Source organism: Rhineura floridana, chromosome 11 (assembly GCF_030035675.1).
Source record: "Rhineura floridana isolate rRhiFlo1 chromosome 11, rRhiFlo1.hap2, whole genome shotgun sequence".
NCBI classification, from domain to species: Eukaryota; Metazoa; Chordata; class Lepidosauria; order Squamata; family Rhineuridae; genus Rhineura; species Rhineura floridana.
In genome coordinates this window covers 72,284,788-72,312,595 of record NC_084490.1, presented here as the reverse complement: position 1 = coordinate 72,312,595, position 27,808 = coordinate 72,284,788, and the positions used below count along the sequence as shown (strand labels likewise).

Below are 27,808 nucleotides of genomic sequence, written 5' to 3'. Positions count from 1 at the left end.
CATAAGGTGGGGAGTGGGAAAATCACCCCCTTATGGAGCAAGGTGGAGGCAATACAAGCGTGGCCGATCCCCTTAACCAAAAAACAAGTAAGGGCATTTCTGGGTGTGGCTGGATTTTATAGGAAGTTTGTGAGAAATTTTGGGGAAATAGCAACCCCCTTGCATGAATTAACAAAGAAGAAGTGTTCTGAGCGTGTGGTATGGACGGATGAATGTCAGAAGGCTTTTGATCTACTGAAGCAAGCCTTGTGCCAAGGATCCATATTAATAGCACCAGACTATGAGAAACCATTCATCGTGGCTACAGATGCGTCGGACCTCGCGCTGGGAGTCATCTTGCTGCAGGAGAGAGAAGGCACCAGACATCCAGTGGCGTACCTGAGTCGCAAGCTGACGCTGAGGGAGAAAAACTATTCGTCGGTCCAGAAGGAGTGCCTAGCGGTCGTGTGGGGACTGAACAAGTTGTGCCCATACGTGTGGGGACGAAGATTCACAGTGACTACGGATCATCGGGCCTTGTTATGGTTGCAGACTATGAAAAACCATAACACTATGCTGCAGAGGTGGTCCTGGGCCCTACAGGACTATCAAGTGGACTTCCAGTTCATCAAAGGCAAGGACAATGTACTGGCCGATGGACTTTCCAGGCAAGTGGCTGGGACTGCAGTGATGTGACCAGACAGAGGAACAAAGAAAGACATTTTCCCCATAGAGACTTTTATTTGTTAACGCGACGTATAAATCCTGGAACAGGAATAATACTCTGCTGTTGTTTAAGGGGGGGGAAATGTGATGTTCCTATATATTAGTGTATATATGGTAAGTGCTGGTTGTTTAGAGTATACATGGTAAGTAGTGAAAGAGGCGGGGGAGTGAATGGGCAATAGAATGCTTGATGATTGGCTGAATGTTTAAAATGGCTGACAGTATAAATGAAAGGATGACAGGTAAATCTGGGTGAATGTGAGGTGGTGAATTGTGGAATCTGGGGGGAGAAGAGAAAGAGTGGATTGCTTGGTGCGGTTTGAGAGAGTTGTTTGCCAGGAGAGAGTGGAGAAGGAGGGAGGTGGAGTTCGGATTAGTATTGAGTAAAACCATATGCTTATGTGCCTTAAGAAGAAATCTTGTTAATCTTGTTAGCTTTGTTATCTGTAATAAATACTTAATTTGGTTTACCAAAGGCCTGATCCTTGACTGGGGTTTCACAGACCAGAAGGGAGGGTAAGGTAATGACCAAGGCTGAAGGGAAACTGTAACAAATGGTGGCAGCGGTGAAGAGAATAACAATACCAGTATTCAGAGTCTCTGGGAATACTAGTATTGGGACGTTACTGGTGGTTGCCTAGCAGGGGGATCTGTTGAGATCTGTGCTAGAGCGGATAGGTAAACCATAAGAGAGTGCGGTCCGGACTGGTGGAGTCCCTGGTGGTGCCTAGAGACAGGCAGTAACCACGAGCAGGTAGGAACCTGACAGGGAGAGCCAGGGAAGGACGCATCACAGTGCTCAGCAAATCCAATGTGTGGCTGTCTGCTAGGAAGGACTGCCTTGGTGGGGTGTGCAAGCAGGATCCAATCCATGCTCCTGTACTACAAACAGGCTCTGCATACTACATTTTGAAACAGCATTTTAAAGTTGCCAGAGTGTTTTAATGCAGTTTCTGGCTTTATAAAAATCCTGTAAAGAACATCATAGTGCAATTTTAACAAACTATGATAATGATACAGCCTCCGTTATCATTCTGGGAAATACACGAAAGTTCATATAATAATACATTTACTAGCCTTTAAAGTGCTACTGAACTATTGTTTTGTTTCTGCAATAATCAATCAATCAATTTATTGTCAGACCATAGGTCATCACAACATCACAGTAACACAACATCACAACATGATATAAAGAACAGTATAAAACAAGCTTATAACTAAAAGAATTACATCTATAAAACCATACAGAACATGTTTAATTTTCCTTAGCTTCCAGATCAACCAAATATTTTGCTCTCAACCTATGAGCTGCCACAGCAAAAAGGGCTACCCGATAGGAAACCCAGTAGTTAGTATCGGCTAAGAGCAAGTAAACAATCTGTTCGACGCTGAGGGATTCTCTTTGATTAATTAAAATGTTTAGGAACTTAGCTCTTGGGTGGTCATAAAGGGGGCACTCTAAAAGATAGTGAGGAAGGTCTTCCAATTTTCCCGATTGGCATATGCATTTCCGCTGGTCCATAGGAATCTGAAGATAACGGCCAGCTAATAAAGCAGTTGGCATTGTTGGAAATCTTAAGGCTGTAAAGGCAAATCGTAGATGGGGTGGTAAAGGGATTGACAGGTAATTCGCTCTTATATGATCTACTTTATACAGCCTAAACCAAGTAGAAAACTTAGAATTAGTAATTGTCAATCTATCCATCCACTCACAGTAATCTTTTATCTGGGCTTGGGTTTTTACTTTGCTCAGTAGTAAGGGCGAATGTAAAGGTATGTGATAATGTAAGTGGATAGCCTGTAGTTTTGAATTCCATTTACAATGCATGCTGACCAAATTACAACAAGCCTTCGCCAAGACCTTTGAGAAGGAATTTATTGAAAGAAACCAAAACGTTAGCAATGATTGATGGATCCGGGCGCTGAGTGGGAGGAGCCCCGCTTTTGCTCTTAGAAAAGCAGCCGGAGTGGAAGGAGGGAGATTCAAAACCATTCTAATAAATTTATTTTGTATACATTCCAAGGAAGGAAAGGAAGGTATTGACCAACCCCATATAGCTGCTCCATAAGTAATCTGGGGAAGGACTTTATTCTGAAAAACTTTCAAAGTGGGGGCCACTAAGTGACCACCCGCAGTCCTATAAAAACGGAGGATGTGACCAACTGATCTTGCGGCTTTGAGTTTTATGGCAGCAATGTGCTGATTCCATGACAAGGTATCTTGAAAAAGAATACCTAAATATTTAAAGACACGACATTGGTCTATGGGTTGATTCCCTAGATACCATTTATGTTTAGAGTATTTTTTTCCAAAGACCATAATTTTAGTTTTCTGGTGGTTTACCTGAAGGGATTCTTTTTTGCAGTATTCATCTAGACTTGCCAGTAACCTCCTTAAGCCAATTGGGGTCAAAGAAAGCAGAGTCATGTCATCTGCGTAGAGTAAGATGGATAGTTTCCTAGGTCCTATTGATGGAGGGAAAAATTTTGGACCCACCAGTTCGGTAACTATATCATTTATGTAAAGATTGAACAAGGCGGGGGCTAAAAGACAGCCTTGCTTTACCCCTTTATTAGCCAATATAGGCTCAGTTAGATTGTTACCCACCCTAATTCTCAAACTATTATTAGAATATAGCTCTCTAATCAGATATAGGAGACGTTTGTCGATATTTGTGCCAGCCAATTTGGCCCACAAACGATCTCTATCAATAGAGTCGAAAGCAGCCGCCAAGTCAACAAAGGCGGCATAGAGGTGTTTAGTGGGCCCCTTGATGGACTGTTGAGCCAGGAAGAAAAGGGTAGCACAGTGGTCAATGGTGGATTGGGCTTTTCGGAAGCCCGCCTGTTCAGGATGGATAACCATATTGGCAGTTTCCCATTCTTCCAGCTTAAGCAAGAGAAATCTACTGTACAGTTTAGCTCCTACATCTAGGAGACGAATAGGGCGATAGTTATTAGGATCTTGCTTCTCGCCTTTTTTATAGATAGGGATGACAATACTCTGTTTCCAACCCTCCAGCATGTTGCCCGTTGCATTGATATAAGTAAATAAATTTGCCAAAAGCAGAGCGCACCAGTCTGAGAAATAAGCCATGGCTAGTTGGCTACCCCTTTGTTCGAAAATGAACCAGAGTAATATATACCCACTACCATGCAATGAGCCTGTGGCACAGAGAACGGATTTTAAATTAGGCTTCCAGATCTTCTGGAACGTTGGCTTAAAAAAAAAAGGCAATGCATTTGCCAGTTGGCTGACTGAGAAGGAAAATGTGCAGGTAGAATTAGGAATTATCAGCCTCAGAAATAAAAGGGAAGAGGATGTAAAAAGTACACCTGCCTCAACAATGAGGAATCTCTACTTACATTTAATAAAATGATTCCATAACATCCACATTGTTCTTTTGCCTGGAGATGGATAGTTTTGGATTGAAATTGACTGAGCAGTGAACATAAGAACATAAGAGCCTGTTAGATCAGGCCAATGGTCAATCTACTCTGGCTCACAACCTGAACTCCACAGATTGGTAAGAAAGGTGAGAACGGGGCCAGAAAGCCACACACACAAAAAATTCAACCACCTGTACTATAACTTAAGAGAAAGGCATCACGAGCCAAGAGACAGAAATCAGGTAGCCTAATATTTGCTGCTTGTTGCTCCTCATGTTATGAATGACTCAGGGTTTTTTAAAAGCAGATTTTCCAACTGCACAAATTTCCTAGGGGACATCCCACGTTGTATAAAAAAAACAAACACAAAGCCAAACGAACACACCGCATGCTTTGCTCCTTGCTTACACCCTGTATCAGTAGCAGTTTCTTCATAGAAGTCCGTAGTTCTTATCTCCAATACAGCATTGGTTCATTTCTGAATCTGCCTTAGTTTACTAACTAACAAAACAATCAAGTGGCTCTTGCACCAATGTAGAGCCCAACAGTGACACTTAAAACCAGTGCAAGGACCACTAGAACAAGCTGAAAGTTATCTATCTATTCCTGCTGCCTCATCAAACTTGTGCTCAACACAGTGGTGTTCTTCTGTTTTCACCAAGATTGCCTGATAAGCACAGCTCAGCTCACAGTTCTGGGTGATTTACCTTAATCTCTGGACTCAGCTTTCATTTTATTCAAAAATTAATTTTCTAGATGGTCTGGTTCAAGAGATATATACCAAAACGTCAGCCACTCCCCCTGCAACTTCTGTAAAATGAGTTTGTAGCTGTATTCTCTAACCCTGCCATTTGAGGTTTGTAGCCAATAAGTGAAGTCAGGGTTGTGATTGACAAGGAAGTACCTAGATGCCATTGTCAGAAAAGTGGTTTTTTTCCCTTCCTGCTTATCTGAAAGTCTCATAAATTGAGTAGCTTTCAGTCTTTTTCTCTCTTGTGTGCGGGAGCCAACAAGTTTAAATTTTCCTGGGCTGTTGAAGTATGAAACTTTAATCCTATACTTGCTTTTCTGGGAGTAAAACTGCAATGCTAATCCCACATACCTGGAGTACCAATATCTTCATCCGCACAAGTACAACTAGTGAGGATACGAGATAGGGCCTTCACGGTGGCTGCCCCTAGGCTTTGGAATTCCCTCCCTAAGGAGATAAGAATGGCCTCTTCCCTGCAGTCCTTTCGTCGACAGGTAAAAACTTTCTTATTTCAGCAAGCCTTTGATTCCGAAGGCGGCTAAGGATAGGCCCAAAAGGAGGTTATATTGTTCTTGCTTGTCTATTTTTTAATTATTCTGATTTTATGTGTATAGTTTTTAATTATCAGAAACAGTTTAATGCTATTTTAAATTAGAGTTCATTTTTTAATTGTATCTGTCTATATTTACTTATTTATGTATTATATGCTTTTAACTTTGGTAGGTTTTAATTGTATCTGTTTTTTATCTGGAAGACGCCGTGAGTTCCAATTTGGAAAAATGGCGGGGTATAAATAAAGTTAATAATAATAATAATAATAATAATAATAATAATAAACCCTAATGGTTTCAATAGGACTTACTTTTGAGTAGCCATGATTAAGATTGTGCTGTAAATTGATGGGCGTTTTGAGTGAACATAGCAAAGAATTGTGTTTGTGTTGTAAATCTTTCCCCTGTCAATCCTATTTTCAAAGGAATTAGGCAGGGTTTACTTAGGTATCACTGCTTTTATTTTGTAGGAAACTAATACTGATTTTATTTAAAAAATGTTCTGCAATGACCAACTGGTTTTGACAATAAACTATTATATGGGGTGTATGTATTTTTACATCTCCAGTGTGTGTGTGTGTGTGTGTGTGTGTGTGTATTGAGTCTTTCCAACAGCCTTGTGAGGTAGGACTGCTGACTGGAAACCAAGACAGCTCACAATAAGATATAAAGCCATTTAAATTCCAATAACCATAAAAACAACTATAAACAGTTGCAAAACAGCTTAAAGAGGCATGATTCTGAATTTTGGGTTGGGTGAGTGGCGTTCCTTATCACTTGAGGTTGCAGTCCTGTGCACATTTCCCTGTTTGAGTAAGCCCCATTAAATACATTGGGACTGGCTGCTAAGTATACATGCATAGGATTGCACTATAAATATCTTCATAGGTTGTGTAAATAATAAATATCTTTGACAGTCATGCTTTATCAATATTTCTTCACACTATGTCCCAATAAGTATTTGATTTCATACTATGTACATTATTTCCTGTACATTTTAAGTGTGCCCTTTGGATATGGATATCTTTGCAGAGGATCCCGAGTCAAGATTTACCAACATCACAATCCAAACCATATCTATTGAGAAGTCAGTCCTATTGAGTTCTATGGGTCTCTCAGTAAGTGTTTTTAGAATTGCTGCCTTTGGGGACATCCATCTTTACTTCTGAGTGTTCTTCCTACAATGGCCTTCTGGTGACTGGCCTGGCCTGAGGGCACTTAAACCCTTTTTGCCAGAAGCAAGTTTTGGTTAAATTAAATGTTCCCTACTTTTGGCTTTCTGTCTTAATTTCCAATCAGATAAATGTTTTTGTTTGAATTGTATGCTCCAAACAACTGTGGTTGATGCTTAATGTAGCATGCTTAATGACATCACTCATGCCCACCATTGTGACATCAGTTGGACCCACCCCTGTGAGATCACTTGGACTCGCCACTGTGACATCACTCAGGCCCGCCCCATGACATCACTCAAGCCCACCTGTTAAATTTCAGGGTTTGGAATGCTTCTGACCTGGCATCCCAAGTACAGAATGAGATATAGATCTTGGATTGTGCTTGTTCTAGCCAGCAAGAAGCTCCAAAAACTCTCCAGCAAGTAGTTACAGTTCTTCTCTGCCCTTGAAGATCTTCCTTCTCAGCCCTTCAGCAAAACTCAGTCCTGATTCTGCTAAGTTCTTACAGTGATGATTCACTGTTAGTTCTCTCCATTTAGAAAAATATCACAGGACAGTTCCCAACTCTTTCTTCTGGGCTTTGGAGGTTTCTCATCCTTCCTTCCCAAACCCCTCTCTCATTTTATAGCAGCTGCTGTAGCAGTACAAGCTCAGAGTGACTCCCAGACTGATCGATTAGGCCAACAGACAGAACTAGGTAGGCCGGGATAGCATGAAAGGCCTCCAGACAAATTGAACAACAGTAAGATATACGTCTGTGCCCTGAACCTTTTCCAATATACTAACATTTTAATACATCTACCAGTGTGGTGTAGTGGTTAAGGTGCTGGACTGTGACCTGGGAGACCAGGGTTCAAATCCCCACACAGCGACGAAGCTCACTGGGTGACCTTGGGCCAGTCACTGCCTCTCAGCCTCAGAGGAAGGCAATGGTAAACCACCTCTGAATACAACTTACCATGAAAAGCCTATTCATAGGGTCGCCATATTCACCATACTCATATCATAATGATATTATGCAGTCTAGCTGCTAATATGGTGGTCCATATCTTCATGTCTTTATATAGGACAGGCAGGACATATTACATCAAACAGAACATCACCTGCAGGTCCTGCAATATAACTTATGTCATCGAATGCAATCCAATACATGGGAAAAACCACAACTGACCTACGCACATGCTTCAGAAACCACAAATTGGCAATCTTAACAAAAAAAGTGGAGCAACCAGTTGCAAAATATTTCAACATTGAGGGTCACAGCCTGTTGGACTTTTCTATAACACCGATAGAGATGTCAGCAGATCCAGCAGCATTGACTAAAAGGGAGAACTTTTGGATATACTCTCTGGACACATTGGCACTACATGGCTTGAACCTGGAAGACAGTACCACCACTACAGTAGGGCCCCACTCATACAGCAGGTTAGGTTCCAGACCCCTGCCCAAAAGCAAAAGCCACTGAAAAGCAGATCAGCTGTAGCACGGGGGTCGAACCTAACCCACTGATCACGCCAGAAGAAGAGATCAGCTGTAGCGCTCTACAGCTGATCTTCCTCTCCTCTGGCGAGATCAGCTGGAGAGTGGGGAGCTCCAGCCCCCCTCCAGCTGATTGCCCTGCTGGCGCCATATTAGTGGAACGCCAAAAAGCAGGGAGCCAAGAAGCGGGGCCCTACTGTACTTAGCTTCTGCAAATGAAGTCCGTCTGAGCATTCCATCCTCAAAGCTCTATAACTGCCACCTTGGTAACAGCATTTGTATGTTGGCAGCTGATGAAGGCGGAAGCCGAAACATTTTGTTAATACAATAAAAACCTCGTTTTGTTAATCACAATTATGTTTATATATTAGACAGTTTTGAAAGCAACAAACAGAACTTCACTCAAGCTTGCTCTGGATCCCTGTAAGGATTCCGTTAATCACCTAAAAATATATATGAACGTAATTGTGTTTAACCAAACAGAGGTTTTTATTGTATTAACAAAACGTTTCTGTCCAGAGAAAACCTCCTCCATCATACTGAGGTGTCAAAGAGCAGAGAGCAACAGATTCCATTTGTGGTAGATTTCCATCCAGCATCTCCTAACTATCACCGAGCAATCAGGGAGAGCTACCCATTGCTGGCAAACTCTGAACATCTTGCTAGAGCCATCAACAGGCCTCCTGTTATAGCATTTTGCCAGCCTCGTAATTTGCACAGACTGTTGGTGAGAGCTGTGCTTAAGCCACCTATCACCAATCTAGGGTCTCATCCTTGTCACTCCAAATGCTGCATCACCTGTGTGTACCTTATTCTTCCTGAAGAGATACGCCTGGCGCCAACATTATTATCTTTTCGGCGTCAGATAAAAACCTTCCTCCCAGGCATTTTCAGCATTTTAGTAGTATTTAATATGCATTTTAGTGTGTAATTATGTTTTAATTCTTGATATTTTAACTTATTTTTAAATTGCTTAATATGAGGTTTTAATTGTATGTCAGATGTTTTTTTACCTGTTGTAAACCGCCCAGAGAGCTTCGGCTATGGGGCGGTATATAAATTGAATTAATAAATAATAATAATATAAATATAAATAAATAAATACATTTGCCTAAAAACATAAGAAGAGCCTGCTGGATCAGGCCAGTGGCCCATCTAGTCCATCATCCTGTTCTCACAGTGGCCAACCAGGTGCCTGGGGGAAGCCCGCAAGCAGGACCCGAGTGCAAGAACACTCTCCCCTCCTGAGGCTTCCGGCAACTGGTTTTCAGAAGCATGCTGCCTCTGACTAGGGTGGCAGAGCACAGCCATCATGGCTAGTAGCCATTGATAGCCCTGTCCTCCATGAATTTGTCTAATCTTCTTTTAAAGCCATCCAAGCTGGTGGCCATTACTGCATCTTGTGGGAGCAAATTCCATAGTTTATGTGCTGAGTAAAGAAGTACTTCCTTTTGTCTGTCCTGAATCTTCCAACATTCAGCTTCTTTGAATGTCCCCGAGTTCTTGTATTATGAGAGAGGGAGAAGAACTTTTCTCTATCCACTTTCTCAATGCCATGCATAAAATAAGTACTAATTCTCATTATCTTTCTCAGTGTAGTAGCAACGAAGTTTTAGTGGTGTGACTTCCTTCTACTTTGTGATTTTCTCCCACCAAACATGGAGCTGAGTCTTTTGACACTTAGTTGAAATCAGTTTTGAGCGAGCAACTAAGAGCATAAGCAGGAAATTCTCAGTCCAAATCTCCTCTTGCCCATGAACTTGCTAGGTGGGTTGAGACAAACCTCATCTACCTCAATCCTCCCTTCCTCTGAAATATGAGGGCAATATTTCTGGTTAATGAGTTCCTATTGATGGTGTTTGTCTCAGAGTTGTACTGTAACAATGCTAAGCTTCTGACTCTTAATATATTTCCCAAGGGGTTGAAACACCTGCATGAGTGTATCTATTATCATCTTTTAGTTTTTCTAGGAGTTCTGATTGATGTACCATTCAAGTAAATTGTAACCCCTTAATGAAACTTGGCAGCTGATCACAAATATTAATCTTTTTATGTCCTGCTTTTGATAGTTAACATTTAAAAAAATTCTAATAACACTTCAGCTGAAGGCACTTTTTAATAAACACTTTCCTCCATAATGCTCTGCTTAAAAAGAGATTATTCAAGCAGCTTTTAAACAATTAGTCCTTTGAAAAATTTAATTGGAGAAGATAAACCTGTAGAGAATCTAATGGAGGCACAGCTCTTCCACACTCCAGATTATCTATCTGTCACCCAGTGACCCATCTCCTTCACACTACGTTTTAATTTTTGTACCAATTATACTGTATATGGATAATTCCTATTAGCATATTTATGGTCATTGCTTCATATTTATTGTCTGCACAACTCATTAATCTTCATCTAGTGTGTGGGGCTGACAGCTCAATCTATTTTGTAATCTTTGGGCGGCAGCCATATCCAAAAAGGGCTTTGTTTCCCTGTAAATAAACTGTGTTGGGACCTGAGGACAATGGTGTATCATATAGTGATTGACACAAGCCAGGGCTGCTAATCAAAAGTAGATTTTATTACCAGATGAGTCAAGTGCATTATGGGGCCATTGTTCTAGCACTGTCAGGGCAAGAGCGGATGTGGTCAGTCACCTTCTCAAGATGGGTTGATTGTTCTCCAAGATTACATAGTCCCCTTATTATCCAGCCCAGACAACAAGGCAACTCCCCCCCACCCACATCAGACACCTTTTGCAAAAACTGCCAGTGCATTAGGTTGATTTGAATTGCTAATATGTAATCTGTCTAGCACAGATGTGCAATGAATATTGGGATGTTTTGCATGTCAGTTGAGGAGGCTGAATGATGAGGTGATGATTATTCAATGATGGCTACTGGACATTCGCCAGAGATTGAGTTCTAGCACTTTCCACTGACACTAATCAGATCATCTTCCAAAGCCTCGTTTCTTTTGTCAATTCAGTGACAATTTATGTAAGAATTTAATACAGCCCTCTCCTTCTCTTCTAGTTAACACAATTGGCAAAAATTTTGCATTTTGAAAAATAACCTCCACCTCAAATAGGATAAATCTATACACATGGGCATGTTGGCTACTCTTTATTCATTTTCTGAGGCTTTTAAAACTTCAATTTGCACTGCAAAAGTCTATTTAACACACACACATACACACACGGATGGTTATCAAAGCATTCTATGAATGCAAGTCTAAAAGACAAATAATAACAGCTGCTATTGTGACAGGAAATGATAGTAAACAGAGCAGGGACTAAAAAAAATCACTGTAGTGCCTTCTGTTATAGCTGCACACCAACTGTACACTGTATATTGTTTTTAGAGCAGTCACCTGATTAAAAACATTTAATTGATCAATTATTGTCTTTTAACTGATTAAGTAATACGTGTAATTGAAATGAATGTATATGTTACCTAAATTCCCAATGTTTTTGAGATACGGAAATAAAAGATAAATTATAATTTAATAAACAAGATTTACCACTCATTATTAGAAAGGCTGTCTTTATTTCATAACTAATACCTCAGAACCAAATAACCTTCAAAAATAAACAAGTGTGTCTTGAAAACTTGCAACCTTCACCAATTCAAAATTGTCTTATTAAAACAAAACCCAACCAATTAAGAAACGAGTGCTTTTATTTATGAATCCGCTGCTTAAAACTTGTAACCCTGCAAATTATTCAAACAGGATATTTCAGATTCAGATGGGGAAGTATTCATGTTATAACTAGTGGGACTACAACAAAATGTTGCAGTGTGGAGTGCTCCCTGTTCAGGATTCTTGCCACTCTATTCACCCCACCCCACATTTTTCCATCCTCTTCAGTGAGTACTCATGGGGCTGTTATGGCGTTTTGTCCAAAATATTGTTTTGTACTTCTGCATAGCTACATAAGCAGCTTTCACATGAACGTCACAAATAGAGATAATTATTGCATCTAAGGAACATTGGATGACTTCAAATTGGATCAACTGCAAGGAAGAGCAAATGAAATGATCACAGGAATAGAGAATGTTTTATGTAACCAAATTAAAACAATTTGCAGAACAATGTTATGCATGTGTATTTACAAGAAACTCTCAGGTAAGCATGCATACGCTTGCAGCCTTAGAGTGCTTTCTTGAAAGGGACAGGAAGAACTGAAAGGATACAATTGTATTTTACAAATATATGTGGGAGAGGATTATTTAAGGACTGTGGTATCAATCAGACATAGGTCTTGTTGCACTTATATACACTGAAATGAGTCACCTTAAGCACACTAGAGATATGAAGTGGGCCAGTTGATTACAGTATTTAATCTGTGCTACCTCCTATATGCTCAGCCATACAGGATTTGCAAATAAACTCAAATATTACAAAACACCATAGGCCATCAGTGGCCTCCTTCCAAAGGGAACCGAACTCAGGTAGGTGGTACACCCCTGGAAATTCTCATTGGTCTATTTTTCTACCATTGTACATTGGAATGAAGAATTCTCAGTGGTTTTTACATTTCTCAGGGCTATTTATAATAAACCCTCTGAAACCTTCAGGAAAAAGCTCATTTTCACCTATTGGTATTTTCCCTTCTTTCTCTGGGCAGCAGTTTTCAAATTTCCTACCCTGAAATTTGTTAAGGGATTCCTGTGCATTGCAGAAGATTTGGGGGTACAGTCAACATGGGCAATCTGTAAGGTCTAGCACATATCCAATACTTTTGTGATGATGCATATTCCAGTGGAAGATCTGTAATGGCAGAAAAGCTACATCTGTCATTGAGAAACCTCATGTGATCTTCTAGGAAGCGTTATATTTTCTAGGAACACAATGAAAGCCCTTGATTTGGGATATCTGGAATTGCTATGATTGTGGAGGTAAAAGGATTTGGGATAATTTGCACACACAGTCTTGTTTTTGAGGAGACACAATAGAGAAAGCACTGCTTCATAATTAAGCTCTGATTAGCATAGGGGCCACAAAATGAATTTCCACCTGTATCAGATTGTCTTTTGTTTTCCATATACAATGGGACTTGGCTCACTTATCTGAAACTCTTGGAGCCACCTCAGTAATCATGTCATGGACTCCTATTGATTCTTCCATTCAACATCACTGAGGTCCAGCAACAGTCTTTATCATATTACTTTCAAGACTAGCCTCAAGTTGTGATAAACAACAACACAGATAAACTTGACACTTTAATAATCAATATTCAATTATTTTGCAGCAAATAGTACAAGACAAAGTATCAAAAGCATGAGACAAGTTCAATATTAAAGCATTCTATCATATGCCAGAGACACTCTTAAAGGGAAAAAGAAATTAAAGACAGAAAGTCAGAGGATTCACATATAAATGTTTGGTACATTAACAATATTTTAGTTGATTGGCATAATGTAAAACCAAACATTACAAGGCAATGCCACATAACGGAGCTTTGTTTTGTTGTGCTAAGCTATGAACGTATTGATACAGCTTTTCAGTGAATGCTTTGGATGAAAACTTTTCTAGAACTCTAGTTCTCCCAGCAGCTCCCATTGTCTTTTTTAAAGCTGGGTCTTTCACAAATTTCTCCATGGCTTCTGAAAACGTGGCTGGAAGAGGATCACACAAGAAACCTGTCTCATTGTTTACAACTGATTCCAAAGGTCCCCCTGAATTTACTGCAATGACTGGACATCTCATGTACATAGCCTCTAAAGGAACGATGCCAAAGTGTTCGTTACTTGGTGTATACAGCACACACATGCAGTTACTCAGAAGAGCTATCTTCTGTGCATCAGAGAAAGATCTCAGGAATGTGATCTGGTCATCAATAGCAAGCTTGGTAGCAACAGCTTTCAGTTCTCCATAATGTTCCACATTTTCTTGAACTGCTTCATCGTAACCACCAGCCAAAACCAAATGAACTTCCTTCCACTCCCAAGCGTCAAGTTTACCACGAAGATCATGTAAAGCTTTCAAAGCCAATATTAGATTTTTCTTCCTTTCATACCTATTGATGGAAAGAAACAAGAATCTCTTCCTGTTGGGAACTATGTTAGCTACATCTTCAGGAATAACGGTATCAAACATACTGACATTCAACGAAGGGTACAGGACATCTGGATTTATATGAGATAAGGATTTGAAGGTTTCTTTGAAAATGTTTGCTGTGAAACAACTGTTGACAAGAATACAGTCAGCCATGCCAGTAGTATACTCTTCCAACCAGTCCAGTGGAGCTCTGTAGATACGTTTAATAAACGATTCTCTCTCAGTTAAAAGCTGATCAGGGAAGTGACAGTAAAATAAAATCTTTTTATGGGTGCGGGCTAGACGGAGAACTGGAATGCATGCGGACACCTGGGGAAAAAAACATGAACCTATGAAAAGAAAGCTGCTATATAGAATAGCAGTGCCTATAATTTAATGCCTGCCCAATTGTTACATTTAGCTACACTTTACTTGAACTATCCAAATGAATGCTCTCTTGGCCAGATCTACACTGGCTACTTAATTGAGAATTTCTATCTTTTGTTCATTAGTTTTTATGGAGAGGTCATATGATGTTACCAACCCATGGCATAATGAGAGTTCATCCAGTATTTCTTTTAATTTTTTTCTCAGATGACAGAAAAATGTAACTTTGCTATAACTCGCTGCTGCAGCTGAAGGAAGACAGAGCTGGATGCAAGTGGCCTGCCACCCTGGCTCAGTGTGTGTGCAACATTTTAGGTGCTTTCATTCCGCTGTCTTGGAAAGGAATGGATGGGCTGCTAGTGACTGGGGACCCTTGGGGAAATTCAGGGTATAACTTCTGTCTTGGGTGGTAGAAAGCAAGAAGCTCCTTCACCCTAGAGCTTGACAGCTGTCTGCATTGTAGCACTCACAGCTAGAGTATCTCCATGCCATGGAAAGAGCTCTACCTATATGCGCATGAGCGCACACACCCTGCCTAACAGGGGAAGAAGCAGATTTCTCCCCTTCATTTTATTTGCTGCAATACTGCAGGTTTAATTTTTTTAAAGCCAAAGAACCCAGCACACTTTCCAGGGAGAAGATCCCGTTACACTGAATGGTATTTACTCCCAAGAAAACATTCCTGGTAATTTTGCCATGGAGACGGTCACCATGGAATGTTAAAACATGATATAGGTTAAATATGGTGTGAAACCACAATTACAACTGGGCTTTCAACAGATTGCTGAAGCATTACTATTTCACAACAATATGTAGCCCTGGATGCATCAGGAACAGAATGCTGAAAAGCTGTTATTCTCATCATTCCTACTGCTCTACTAGCAGTGAATTGAAAGAAATACAATAGTATTTATTGTGGGGCCATAACAATGTCCAGTCATTAAAACACTGTCAATTCCAAAGCTCAGAGAACCAGGTTACATTTAGGTTGACTTAACTGTTAATGGGTGAAATCCCGACAGTGATTCTGAGCTGGACCAATTTGTATGGATTACATAAAACATGTCTGGGTTGAACTGAAAACTCCTCTACAATATATGTCCATAAACAAACACTTATTCTGTGTTTACCTGTTAGCTGCAGTTTCACCAGATTTGTTTACTTTTGTTTAGCTCTGCCCCAAGCAACAAGTCCAAGTAAATGAGCGTAAACTAAATTTTTTCATTCTGCTAATAACAGCAGTCTTGGACACCCAGAAATTAAGCAAGCAACATTCTTCATCATCACTTTTGCCTAGTTCTCAATGAAGTAGCAAAGCTGTGCCTTTAAATGCAACCAGGCACAAAGCCATGTTACAAGTTAATCCCTGGAAACAGTCATAGCTCTCATTGGTGGTACATCTATGATTGAGCTATACCACTTTAGTCTGCAGACAAGGACTCACGAGAAGGAATACTCTTAAAACTTTTAAAAAGAAAACATTCCTTGAACATACAGCAGTCCAAAATGAGGCAGCCGAAAGAGATTTACCATCTCAGTGAGAACTAGGCCAAAGTGATAAAAGCGGCATACATACCATACATTTAAAGTATATCAACAGCATGTTTTTCCCCACCAACAATCCTGGGAAGTGTAGATTGTCAAGGATGTTGGGAACCACAGCTCTGAGGGTAAACTGCACGGATTCGGGGGGTGTGTGTGTGTGCTTGAAATTTGATGCGCACATAGTCTGTAACACTTAGCCTACTTACTTGGTGCTTTTTAAAAAAGTGCAGCAAAAACTCAACAGGATGTACATAACACCCGCAAGCTATCGAGGTATTGTTCCTAACGTTATCTTCTCATGGCCTAGCAGTAGCGGCACCAGAAAAAAGTCCTAAAGTTCTAGACCAGCCTTCTTCAAAGCATCTGGTGTACTCCAGATGCTTTGGACTACAATTCCCACAGTGCAAACCACATGGAAGGAAAGCCAGACCACACCTGGTCACAAATAAAGACGTCGAACTCCTCCCCGCTGAGCAGCAGCAGGTACAGCGCCAGCCACAACATGCGTAGGGTAGCGCAGAGCGCGTGGCCTTTTCCCAGGATGCTCCGCGGCAGCCAGGTGCCCGCCGTCCGCACATCCAGCTGCCGCGTCTCCGAGAAGCAGCGTGTGGGGTCGTAGCGTGGCGTCCAAATCTGCACACGACATCCCCGCGTGCGGAGTGCTAGAGCCGCGTCTACTACAAGGCGCTCTGCACCACCGATGCCGAGATCTGGGTGCAGAAAGAAAACGGACGGACCCCTTCGCTGCTCGCTCTCAGCAAGTTTAGCACCGGCAGCCGTCATGCTGCTGATTACACTAAACTTCCGCACCACGTGGCACTGCTTTACTACGCATGCCCGTATCACTCAAACTGCCACATCAGCCGTAGCTAGTTTCTTCTGTTAGAGTGGTTAACGTACTGCCTGTTCCCTGCCACGTTTCCACAATACGGTCAACAGCGATTAGATTAGGAGACGAGAATCCGAGTTATCAGTTCTGCTTAAGCGAAAAGGTGGTGTCCGTTCAGTTAGTTTCTTTGTCTGTGAAACGAAGGAATTTGAGTCAGGCACTGAGATAGGCAGCCGTAGCGGGGGTCCTTACTCTGGTCGAAAGGAACGAGGCCCTCTCTTTACCTGGTGAGAAGGCGGCGGCGAGCATCCTTGTGGGCTGTGGCCGTTTGGTGTCTCGAGCGCGAGAGACGGACTGATAACGTTTGCCATGGTGAGAGAGTGGTTGGTAAGGTTGTGGCTGGTAAGGTTGTGGCCTGTTCTAAGAGAGGAGGGATGGCTAATTTTCCGCTTATTTTCTTCCGCTTTTTACTTTTCAGCCAGGCCCGAATCCCAGCGGTACTAGTGTGGGCGCCTCCAGCCGCTCCCCCAGCAAAGCGGTTGCCCCGCGAGCCGCAGGGTCTACCGTACGGCAGAGGTAGGATGGAGACCGCATCTCGACAACTGAAGGAAAGGTCGCCGTAGTAGTGCTGTTACGGGCGTTACGTAACAAAAGGCTGCAATCCAGTACACACGTACCTGGGAGCAAGCCTATTTCTGAGTAGACATGTATTGGATTGTAGCCAAAGTAATTTTTTCATCCACCTACAATTTGTGTCTTACCCTAAAACCTGGTTAGGTGCCATTCTGATGCATCTTTGCAGGAAACAGTAAATGCTTGAATATTTACTACATTTAATATTTACTTGAATATTATGTGAAAATGTATATCTTGTGTATTACTTGGCTTGAATGTAATACTAAACATAAAACATTTAAAGCATTTATACTTTTCAGCCTATATGTTTCAAGTTTCTAACACCGAAAAATAAATTTAAACTGCACAATATGGACAAAACAGTCATTAACTAAACCCATAATTCAGCAGCTCATCAAATGAAAGGCAATAAGCATGTGTAAATAGAGTAGCTGTACTACATTTCTAAGAAGCAACCAAGGAGTTGAAACTTTTCATCCTAGGTGGGAACATCATTTTGCATTTGGGGCTCCCACTATCATTGAACTCTCACCTACACCCCCTCCCCTATTTGTGGGATTAACATAGAGCAGAGTCTTAGAAACAGTGCCAGTTTCTATAAAGCTTATAAAATTTTATATGCCATTTTAAACAGGTGTAGCATCCAAAAGGATGATTGTAGAAATTGAACAAACGTTAATTTATTGTCTTTAACTACTGTTAAAAATGTTTATTAAAAAACTAAAATTTGACAGTCGCACAGAAGCATTTTGTAGAGAAAGCATTGCATATTTGGTTATTGTTGGTTTTCTCCTGTAGGAAGAATGCTAGCTGTGGAACTAGGAGCGCAGGTCGTACAACTTCTGCAGGCACTGGAGGGATGTGGAGATTCTATACAGAGGATTCTCCTGGCCTCAAAGTGTAAGTTAAAAAAATTAACATGTAGTAGTAGATCTATTTATTAGGAACACATTCTTGTTTTCTCAAGAACTGCAGCTTCTTTTAAAGCAATCAGATGCACAACAACCATTCTGTCTAGCTAAGTGGATGAAGAACAATTTTTTATAGTCAGTCAAGTGTAAGTATTTTTTTTTAAAGTTTATCAAATTCTCATTTAGTGTGTGTATGTATTTGTGTATGTGTCTTAATTTACATTAGTCAAATATACTTAGCAAACCTGAATAGATATGATATGGGGTAACACTGTAAAGCTTCTATGGTTCCTGACAGCTATAGCAGAAATAGTTACTCACTTGAGGTTCAAGCATTCTCTTCCATTTTTGATTATGCAATTGCTGCTTGGCATGGGAACAGTTAAGAAGTACAAGGATTTGTTTCTTCTTTCAGTCACTTGAGTCACTTGTGTTAATGTGAATCTTTCAATCAATAAAAGTTTTTAAATCTTTGATTAAAATTCCCTTTGATAAGTTTTTAATTGGATTGGGCATGGCAATCTCACACTGTCTTTAAATATTGTCTGTGGTCTGCTAATGGTATTAAAATGCACAGAAACAGCATCTGCGTTTTCCTTGATACTTCCTCCTCTAGGACCTAAGTCAGGTAAGGCCAAAATATTGCAGATTCCAGCTGCGTATTTCACTTGGCAACTGCATGAATATGGAAATCTGCAAATCACTTTTGAGGAACGCACCTGTTTGTACTAAGATGGGTCCTGGATCTGAAAAGATCGGATTCAGTTAGTCTTGCAGTGCCTTGAGATTATGGAAGGAACACTATTGCTAAGCAGTGGCAAAAGAATTGGGAAGGGGAATGTTTCTGACAGAGAAATGAAGAACTGTTGCTACACATTGCCCCCCTTATCAAGGTCACTATGTTCAAATTGGTACTGCCATGCATTGTACATACATCTCAACAGCTGAAGTTTAAACTGAATAATGACTTGCAGAATGCAGAAGAATATCGGTATCAGATACTGAATACAGTGAGGAAGATAAGTTTATAACTTAACCACAGAATAGACGTATTTAGCGTGTTGAAGTTCTTATAAATCTATTGTATCCAAATTAAGTTCTATTTGCAATAAACCGGTTGAAATTTAACAGACCCAAGTTAGTCATGTCTGTTAACTCAGAGTAACTTCTCTACTCTGAGAATTAACACTGGATGCAGTCTTCAGCTGTAAACCCATGTTATGTAGTTTATATGAAACGACTAAAAAAGGGATAGAAGGTAGTTTGGCACGTACAATTAGTATTTTTTGCATTTGCTCAGCGTGAGTTGAGATTGCATACCACTCTGTCTGGTTCTGTTAGGGGTTGTACAGACTGGGTATAAGAATGCTGCTGTTTAGTTATGTGGGAACAAGTTGTAATTATTTACCTATGTTTTGAAATACAAATTTAAAAGGATCTTGGTTAATGGGGTGATAATGGGGTGAGAGAACCTGCCTTAGGCTGCAGTGCTATATTCACTTAAATAAGAGTAAGCCCTGTCAAACTCAATGGATTTACTTCTGAGTAGACATCTTTAGATTGCACAGTAAGACTCCGAGGATCTGATTCCAATCAAAGTAGACTATAATGGGTTAGAGGTACAACAGCATAACTCAATGTAATGCATCTTCATATGTTCATTACATTTCAATGTAGTACACATACAAAAAAATAAATCTCTTGGTCTTCTTCCAAAATGAAAGCCAAACTTGAAAGGTGTTTGGAAGAAAATGGCATTGGATTGTCAAAGGCTACGCAGTTACAAATTCCACATACTGTATATTCCGGCGTATAAGACGACTGGGCGTATAAGACGACCCTCAACTTTTCCAGTTAAAATATAGAGTTTGGGATATACTCACCGTATAAGACTACCCCTGCTTATGACATGCAGGTACTTAGCAGGAAAACTGTCACTTATAAACTTATAAATATTAATATTTGGATTGTCCAGTTGTTTTGTTTTTGTGCCTAGGAATTACCACCAAAAACTGGGGAAAGATGTGAGAAATCTTTTTTTTAAAAGCAACATTAAATGCCTAGACTCTAGTTTCCAACACTATGGAGTATTTATTGATTGATTAAGAGAATTTATATCCTGCCCTTTTGCTGTTAAAAACAGAGCTCAGCACAGCTTACAAATATAGTAAAAACAATAAAAATACACAATCAGAGAAAAACAAGCCAAAATGTTAGGAAAAGGAGTCTTTCACACCACATGCTCAGTTCTAAATACTGTTGCAGCAAGTTTTACAAGTTCCTCCAGTATTCCACTTTGCAGGCACTCAGACATTCAAAGTACTGTATGTTTCTTAGGTTTTATAAAAGCAGAGCTTTGCTTAACTCAAAATTTCTTCTCCCTTTGATAACCACATCTACACAGGTTCCACCTCCATACTCAAAATGAAACTGAGCCTGGAAGTGTACAACAACCCCACACATACCTTGCTAATTCGATTATCAATGCCAGGATGTCTGTCTTATCGACTACTCTCCTGCTCCCCCCCCCCCACACACACCGGGCATCATGAAAGACCCAGTCCTGGGCTCAGAAAGAAAATAAATATCTGGTTCTCTTCAAAGTATTGATAAGCCTCTTGTTTTAATTGAAATAATAATTATAAATTCTTGTTCTTATCACTAATGGGAGTTAATTATCTTGCATATGCTGCTGTTGCTTCTATGGCTGTAACGGAGTGAGGTTAAAGATAAGTGAAATGCAAATAGGAAAAAAAATACAGAAGGCAGTAACACTTTCCTAAATGTAATACCATACCAACCACAACAAGATTCCTATAAGGCAAAAAACTAAGCATCTCACAACCAGTCAGGATTCCTAACCAAAACCCAAAAATATGATAAATGAAGAAATATTTATATAAGCATAACTATCAAATATATTTATTATTTACACAAACTGTAAAGATATTTATAGTGCAATCCTAAATTTATTTATTCAGAAGCAAGTCCCAGCGTATTTAATGGGGCTTACTCAAACAGGGACAGAAATGCAACCTCAAGTGATAAGCAACTTCATTCACACAACCCAAAATTCCAAATCATGCCACTTTACACTGTTTTGCAACTGTTTATACTTGTTTTTATGGTTATTGGATTTTAAATGGCTTTATTTCTTGTTGTGAGCTGCCTTGGTTTCCAACCCTACCTCACAGGGGTGTTGGAAAGACTCCATACACACACGCACACACTGCAGATGTATAAATACATACAGCCCATATAATAGTTTATTGTCAAACCAATTGGTCATTGCAGAAAAATCAGTATTAGTTTTTTAAAAATCAGTATTAGTTTCCTACAGAATAAAAACTGCAATACTTAAGTAAGCCCTGCCTACTTGCTTTAAAATAGGACTGGGGGGGGGGCAGAAAGAGAACACAAACACAATTCTTTTTTACATTCACTCCAAAGTCCCATTGATTTTCAGCACATTCATAATCATGTCTACTCAAAAGTAATTCCTACTGAATTCAATAGGATTTACTCTGGACATATGGGATTAGCACTGTTTTTACCCCCAAAAGCAACTATTGGGAAGGTTTTCAAAACACTGCCCAGGATCTGACTCCTACACACAACAGGGGGAAAAACTGAAATGTATATACCTACCCAATTTATGAGATTTTCAGATAAACAGGAGGGGAAACCACCATTTTCTGGCCGCGCAATGAGGTTTTGCAGACACTGCCACCAAACAAACACTTCACTGATTGGCTGAAATCCTGAACGGGCGGGGTTAAAGCTACGAAGTGCTATACAGTAGTTTAAAAAAAGATTTAACCGGGGGGGTGCCTGACGTTTTTATATATATCTCGAGAACTGCACCACCTAGAAACTTAATTTTTTTTTTAAATGAAAGCTGAGAATCCGGGCTACCTAAGGGGCTAGCCGGGCGCCGGGTGGCATGCTTAGAATCTGGGTAAAACCCGGCTATCCGGGCAATATGGCAACCCTAATAAGACGACACCCGGTGTATAAGACGACCCCCGACTTTGGAGAAGATTTTCCAGGGTTAAAAAGTCGTCTTATACGCCGGAATATACGGTAGTTCGAATAGTTGAAGTCTTGAGCTATATTTAATACTGTTGATTTAAAATCTAAAAATGTTTCTCCTATTAAAGTTGAATTGCAACAATGATTCTTTATTAATATAATAAAAGTGCTTATTTGGTGGCAAGTAATAGATTGATAATATGACTGCTTGGCCAGCTCAGACTACAGTTGCTACAGTGCACCAGACAACAGGCTGATTCAGGCCTAACACCCCAAAATCATAGTTAAGCATTGCAAGAAGGAAGCCAAGATTTCCCTTTGCCCCTGCTTATATGCTCTAATTCCTCCAAAACAGCCACAGAGAGGAGTTTGGAAGCTTTTGCTTCTATCGTATTTCTTATTAACTGGGACATGTTTTGTTGGCTGAACTTATAAGCATTTCAACTAACTCTATACCTATGTTCAACTTTAAGGGTGCAATCCTATACAGGCTTATTTGGGAGTAAGTCCAACTGAACTCAGTGAGGCTTGCTTCTCAGCAGACATGTGTAGGAGTGCACTGTTAGAGAGGTAGATACCAGTGTTGTTAGGTTTCCAAACATTGTAACTTTAGGATGAGACAATGAATTAAAGGCAAATCCCTGTAATTCAGTTATGCTCGTATCTAACTCATGTTTATAATTGGCTTGGGTTCAAGTAAAATAAATAATTGCCCTGAATATTTAACTGGCCGGCTACATTCCAAGAGATAAACCTAACTGAAATGCTTGCTGCTCAAAGGTACAAGACATTCATTACAGTTTGAGAAGTTAAAAGACTGCTCTTGGGTACAATATTTAACAGCTTCCTTTCTTGCTAAAAATAATTATGCATTTTACTTGTATTAATTTGCTCTATTAATGGGTGTAAATCAGGTTTAAACACATATTATGACCACTCTTAATTAATGGCATTATTTCAAGATTCCCAAGCCTCTATTATTGATGCAAGGAGAAAACTAGCAGTATTTTAAAAAAATTCCAAACAATATTTGCTTAATCTAGCTTTGCACCTAATTTCATAGCCAAATGAAGTCTTACCATATGACTCAAAACTTCCTCCTCCATCTTAGTCGGAATATCGGTAGCAACTTAGCAATTAAAGAGAGTTTGTATTCATTGTTATTACTACAATTTAGCAAAAGCTGCTTTATTCAGCAACTGCCAGGCATATGTGGCATGTCTACGTTCCTACTTCCATAATATTGCCCTGCATATTATATGTAAAACCATCAGCTTCCATGAATTAATATTTCTTAGCTACTGTTCTGTCTGACTTCCCTTTATTGTGAGTCAAGGACCAACAGGAATAGGGGGGTTAACTACAATCCTTTAATCACCAGTTAAGTTCCCCATCCCTGAATAAATCCACCATCCCATAGACCTGGCAGCTAAATTTACTTTACTTTTAAAGGGTCTGAAACATTAATCTGTTGTATGAAATCATACATGATTTTTCTGCTGAAACTATGTCAAAATACCCTGTGGCGAAAAGCCAATTGGCATTTTTATATGCTAAAGAATGGATTTTATGCTTGAATTGTAATAAGGATAATTCCCAGATCAAAAAAGCAATAAAATATAATTAAAATCATACAGTATCTAGCACAGTGATTACAATTGCTGTAACAAGCAAAACCCCCCCCACTAAATGGCACATCAAGATCCTCAGCAATTTTCAAGTGGTCTGTGGGGAAAATGTGTGGGAGTCATGGCTTTATTTCACCATTTAACCATTATCTCCTTCCTCATCTATTTTTTTTTTAGCCATACATGTTGTTCTTTCCATCAGAGACTTCTTTCCCATTCTTATTTTTATTCTGCAAGAGTTTGAATAATGCTTAACTTTAAAGTTCATTTTACATTTTTAATTTACATTAAAGTTCATTTTGACTGTGTTCAAACATCATGCTAGGAGCTATACCATGCTTTTTAGCATGGTGTGCATGAACAGGAATGAGATATCCTTAGGCTTGCTGCCTCTCACTTCTCCTCCCACACTGCCAGAGGAGGACTTAAATAGCTTTTAATTTCACTTTCCCCTGAATCTCTGCTTGTCCTGTCATTTGGATGAGGGATCGCTGGGAGAAAGGGGGGAATATAAATTTAATGTAACAACCAAACTGTTTCTGAGGCTGTCTTAAAAACATAAGAACTGTGCTGCATCAGGCCAAAGACCCGATCAGTGGCTCACCAGACACCAATGTAAAGCTCACAAGCAGAACCTGAGCACTACAGCAACCTTCCCATTGTGATTCAGTGGCATGTTGTCTCTCACAGTGGGGGTAGAACACAGCCATAGTAGCTAGGAGCCTTTAATAGCCTTATCCTCCATGAATATGTCTAATTCTCTTTTAAAGACATTCAACATGGTGGCCACCATATCTCATGGGAGCAAATTCCATAATTAACTATGCACTGGGTGGAGAAGTGCTTTCTGTTGTCTCCTGAATCTTCCAGGGTTAATTTGATTTAAATCGCTTCTCTGAAGGAATCTTAATGATGTAAATCACAGTTTAAATCACTAATGAGGAAGATTCTATTTAATCATCATTTTTAGTAGAAGTACATTATTGTTTAATATAACCTTAATAGATATTAAGAGATGTAGTTTTCATTAGAATGTAGGTACACACTAAGCAATTCTGAATTGTTTTCAGATTAATTTTCATCAAAAAATGGGATAATTTGGTCATTTTAGTGCTAAAGTAGAATGAACTTGTGAAGTTATTCAGGAGATGAACCAGCTCCAACTGTCCCATTAATCATGATATTTTTATCATGATGTGCCAGAATCACAACCACCAAACAGGCTTTTGAATTGTACTGTTTGTTCTTCTGGTTAGTTTTCTTCTTCAATAAACAACAACATTAACAAAACATACACATAGATTTTTGAATGATTAACTATTTCTGTTTTCAGATAAATGTAAATTTCTTTAAAAAATAAAATTTAGACAATTTCAACCAAGTCAACATGAGAAACTTAAAATATTGGGTGGTACGGTTAACTCAGTCTTCTTCACCTTTGTCTTGCTTATTCATTTTCTGGAAAAGAAATACAAACTTATCTGCTTTTTTAGTTCCCAACTTAATTCTCAGTGTAGAATGAATGAGTCCAAAGGAAGAAGAAATTCTTTCTACACCTGCAGAAGAGGCTACTGCTGTTAAGAACTGGATTACCACTTCAGTGGTTGTCTCCTTGTTCAGATCTATTTCATCTCCCCAAATTCTCTATTCATTCTTCTCTCTTTGCACTGAGAGAGAGGCAAGGCTTTGAGAAACAGGGAGCGTGTACTTCATGTATACCACCTGTAGAATAGGACTGATTCAGGTTATCTCCCATCTCCATAAAGTGCTGTTAACATATTCATAGAATATAATTAAAAGTTGTATAATTAGTATTCATGATGATGTCTTTGACCTAGGCTCTTTTTTAACTAAGTGTTTTAGGAACATTCTGACATGCATTTAAATTTTAAAAATCTGATTTAAAATTTTAAAAATCCATTTTTTATTTTTATCAGCCCTTGAATCTTCTAGCATTGTGAAAGGGAGAATGTCTCCCTATCCACCTTACTCACACCATGCATTATGTTATATAATTCTATCATGTCCTTCCCTTACCTTTTTTTCTAAACTAATGTCCCAAATGTTGTAACCTTCTCTCGTAGGGAAATTGCTCCAATCCCTTGATTATTTTGGTTGCCCTTTTCCAGGTCTACAGAATCCTTTCCGAGGTGAGGGGTCCAGAACTGTCCACAGTATTCCAAGTGCAGCTCCCTAAACTAAGCACTTTATTAACAACCACAACCCTAGTCCACATGACACAAGTGGAGTTTTAAGGAAACAAAACGATGCCAACATCCTCCTGGTTGTGTGGGAGGAGGAGAGGGGACAAGTGAGTCCAAGAGTGTTGCTCTTTGCACATGCATGTTAAGCTAAACTGTGCTTAGCATGAGAGAGAAACGCAGCCAGGAGCACGTCCTTCTTTTCTTTATCTACTGAGATTTCTTTCCCATGCTGTACCACAAAAATCCCAGGACAAATTACAACAATAAAATGTGATTGTGAAACAAAACAATGACAACTATAAAACAAGTATAAAAACAATTAATAACCGTCCCGTATATAAAAACTATACAAACATTTAAAAACACTTCCATGTATAAAAACAGTCTCCTGACCTCAGTGGCTGTCCTCCCTTTGTTCTCCTGCCCTTTTCTTTTTTAACCTACTGGTCATCTTGGATCAGATAGGATCTTCAAATCCTATTTTTCTGCATAAGGTTTATTTAGATTTTCTTTCACCAAGTTGGGCTTCTACTGGGTGGAACTTGCAACCAGCAGCCAAACAAAGGTGATACCAACCCTGCAGTCTTTCTGATACGGGGACTCCATTTAATTATATTTATTATTTGATTTATATCCCGCCCTTCTTCCCAGCAGGACCCCAGTTAGTCATGTGTTGATAGATCTATCCTACATGACTTAGCCTCATCTTTTCTTGAAGTAATTTAAGCACAGTCACTATTACCATTTTGTGATAACTGAACTCCAAAAGTGAATCATGCATTATGGTTTTTAAAATAATGTTTGCTTGTTTAAAACTGTTTTTGTTAGCTTTCTTTCTGTCTATTGGCTAGAAAGAGAGAATAAAAGTTCCTTGTTTATTATGTGATTACATAGTATTAACCAAAAGCTGAACTTTTGCAGATAACAAATACATTTCTTCTTATTTTCAGCGGTCCTGTTCCCGTTCTCGTTATGAGTCTTCTCTTTATTGCATCTGTATTCATGTTGCACATCTGGGGCAAATATACTCGGTCATAGAGCTCACTATATCCCATCTGCCAACTTGAAAACTACATTTTGGACCAAACATATGGTAGCATTCAAATTTTACTTGAGGAGAAGTAAAATTTGGGCTGTTCTTCTAGATGGAATTATTGAAGATTCTTTCCTTAATTGGTTCTGCTGTTGAATGGACTCTTAAACTTTCTGTTAAGTAGGGTTTTTGATTCCTTTCTTTCAATGTTCATTGTTGTTTCATCTGTATGCTTCAAACTGCAACTTATTTCATTAAAATTTGTCTATATAAATTGGTTTTTTGTTTTGTTTTTGTCCTCTGTAAATGTCATGTTTGGTGACAATGTAAAAAACAATGCCAGAGATGATGTGGGTTTTTTAAAAAAAGTTTCACATACTATAACATATACATTTGAATGAAGAAATAAAATATCTGGGTTAGGAGAAACTGCAGTAATGTTGATATACAACTGGTTGAAAACGAGCATTATTCATCATTATTTTGCCAGAATTCAATGCTAGTTTAGTACTATTCAGCATC

At 39.4% G+C, this 27,808-nt stretch overlaps 2 protein-coding genes across 2 annotated transcripts; one reads left to right on the top strand and one right to left on the bottom strand.

Annotated features, from left to right (window-relative positions):
* Positions 1–13,251: 13,251 nt before the first annotated feature.
* Positions 13,252–17,286, bottom strand: ALG2 (ALG2 alpha-1,3/1,6-mannosyltransferase). Its single transcript, XM_061589514.1, has 2 exons — positions 16,449–17,286; positions 13,252–14,411 (listed from the first exon to the last, which is right to left on the bottom strand). The coding sequence occupies exons 1-2, from the start codon at positions 16,794–16,796 to the stop codon at positions 13,476–13,478; spliced, it is 1,284 nt and encodes a 427-aa protein (XP_061445498.1). The 5' UTR covers positions 16,797–17,286; the 3' UTR covers positions 13,252–13,475.
* SEC61B (SEC61 translocon subunit beta) lies at positions 16,797–27,560 on the top strand. Its single transcript, XM_061589515.1, has 4 exons — positions 16,797–17,214; positions 17,321–17,418; positions 18,277–18,378; positions 27,204–27,560. Exons 1-4 carry the CDS (start codon positions 17,212–17,214, stop codon positions 27,289–27,291), a joined length of 291 nt encoding a protein of 96 aa, XP_061445499.1. The 5' UTR covers positions 16,797–17,211; the 3' UTR covers positions 27,292–27,560.
* The last annotated feature ends 248 nt before the right edge of the window (positions 27,561–27,808 follow it).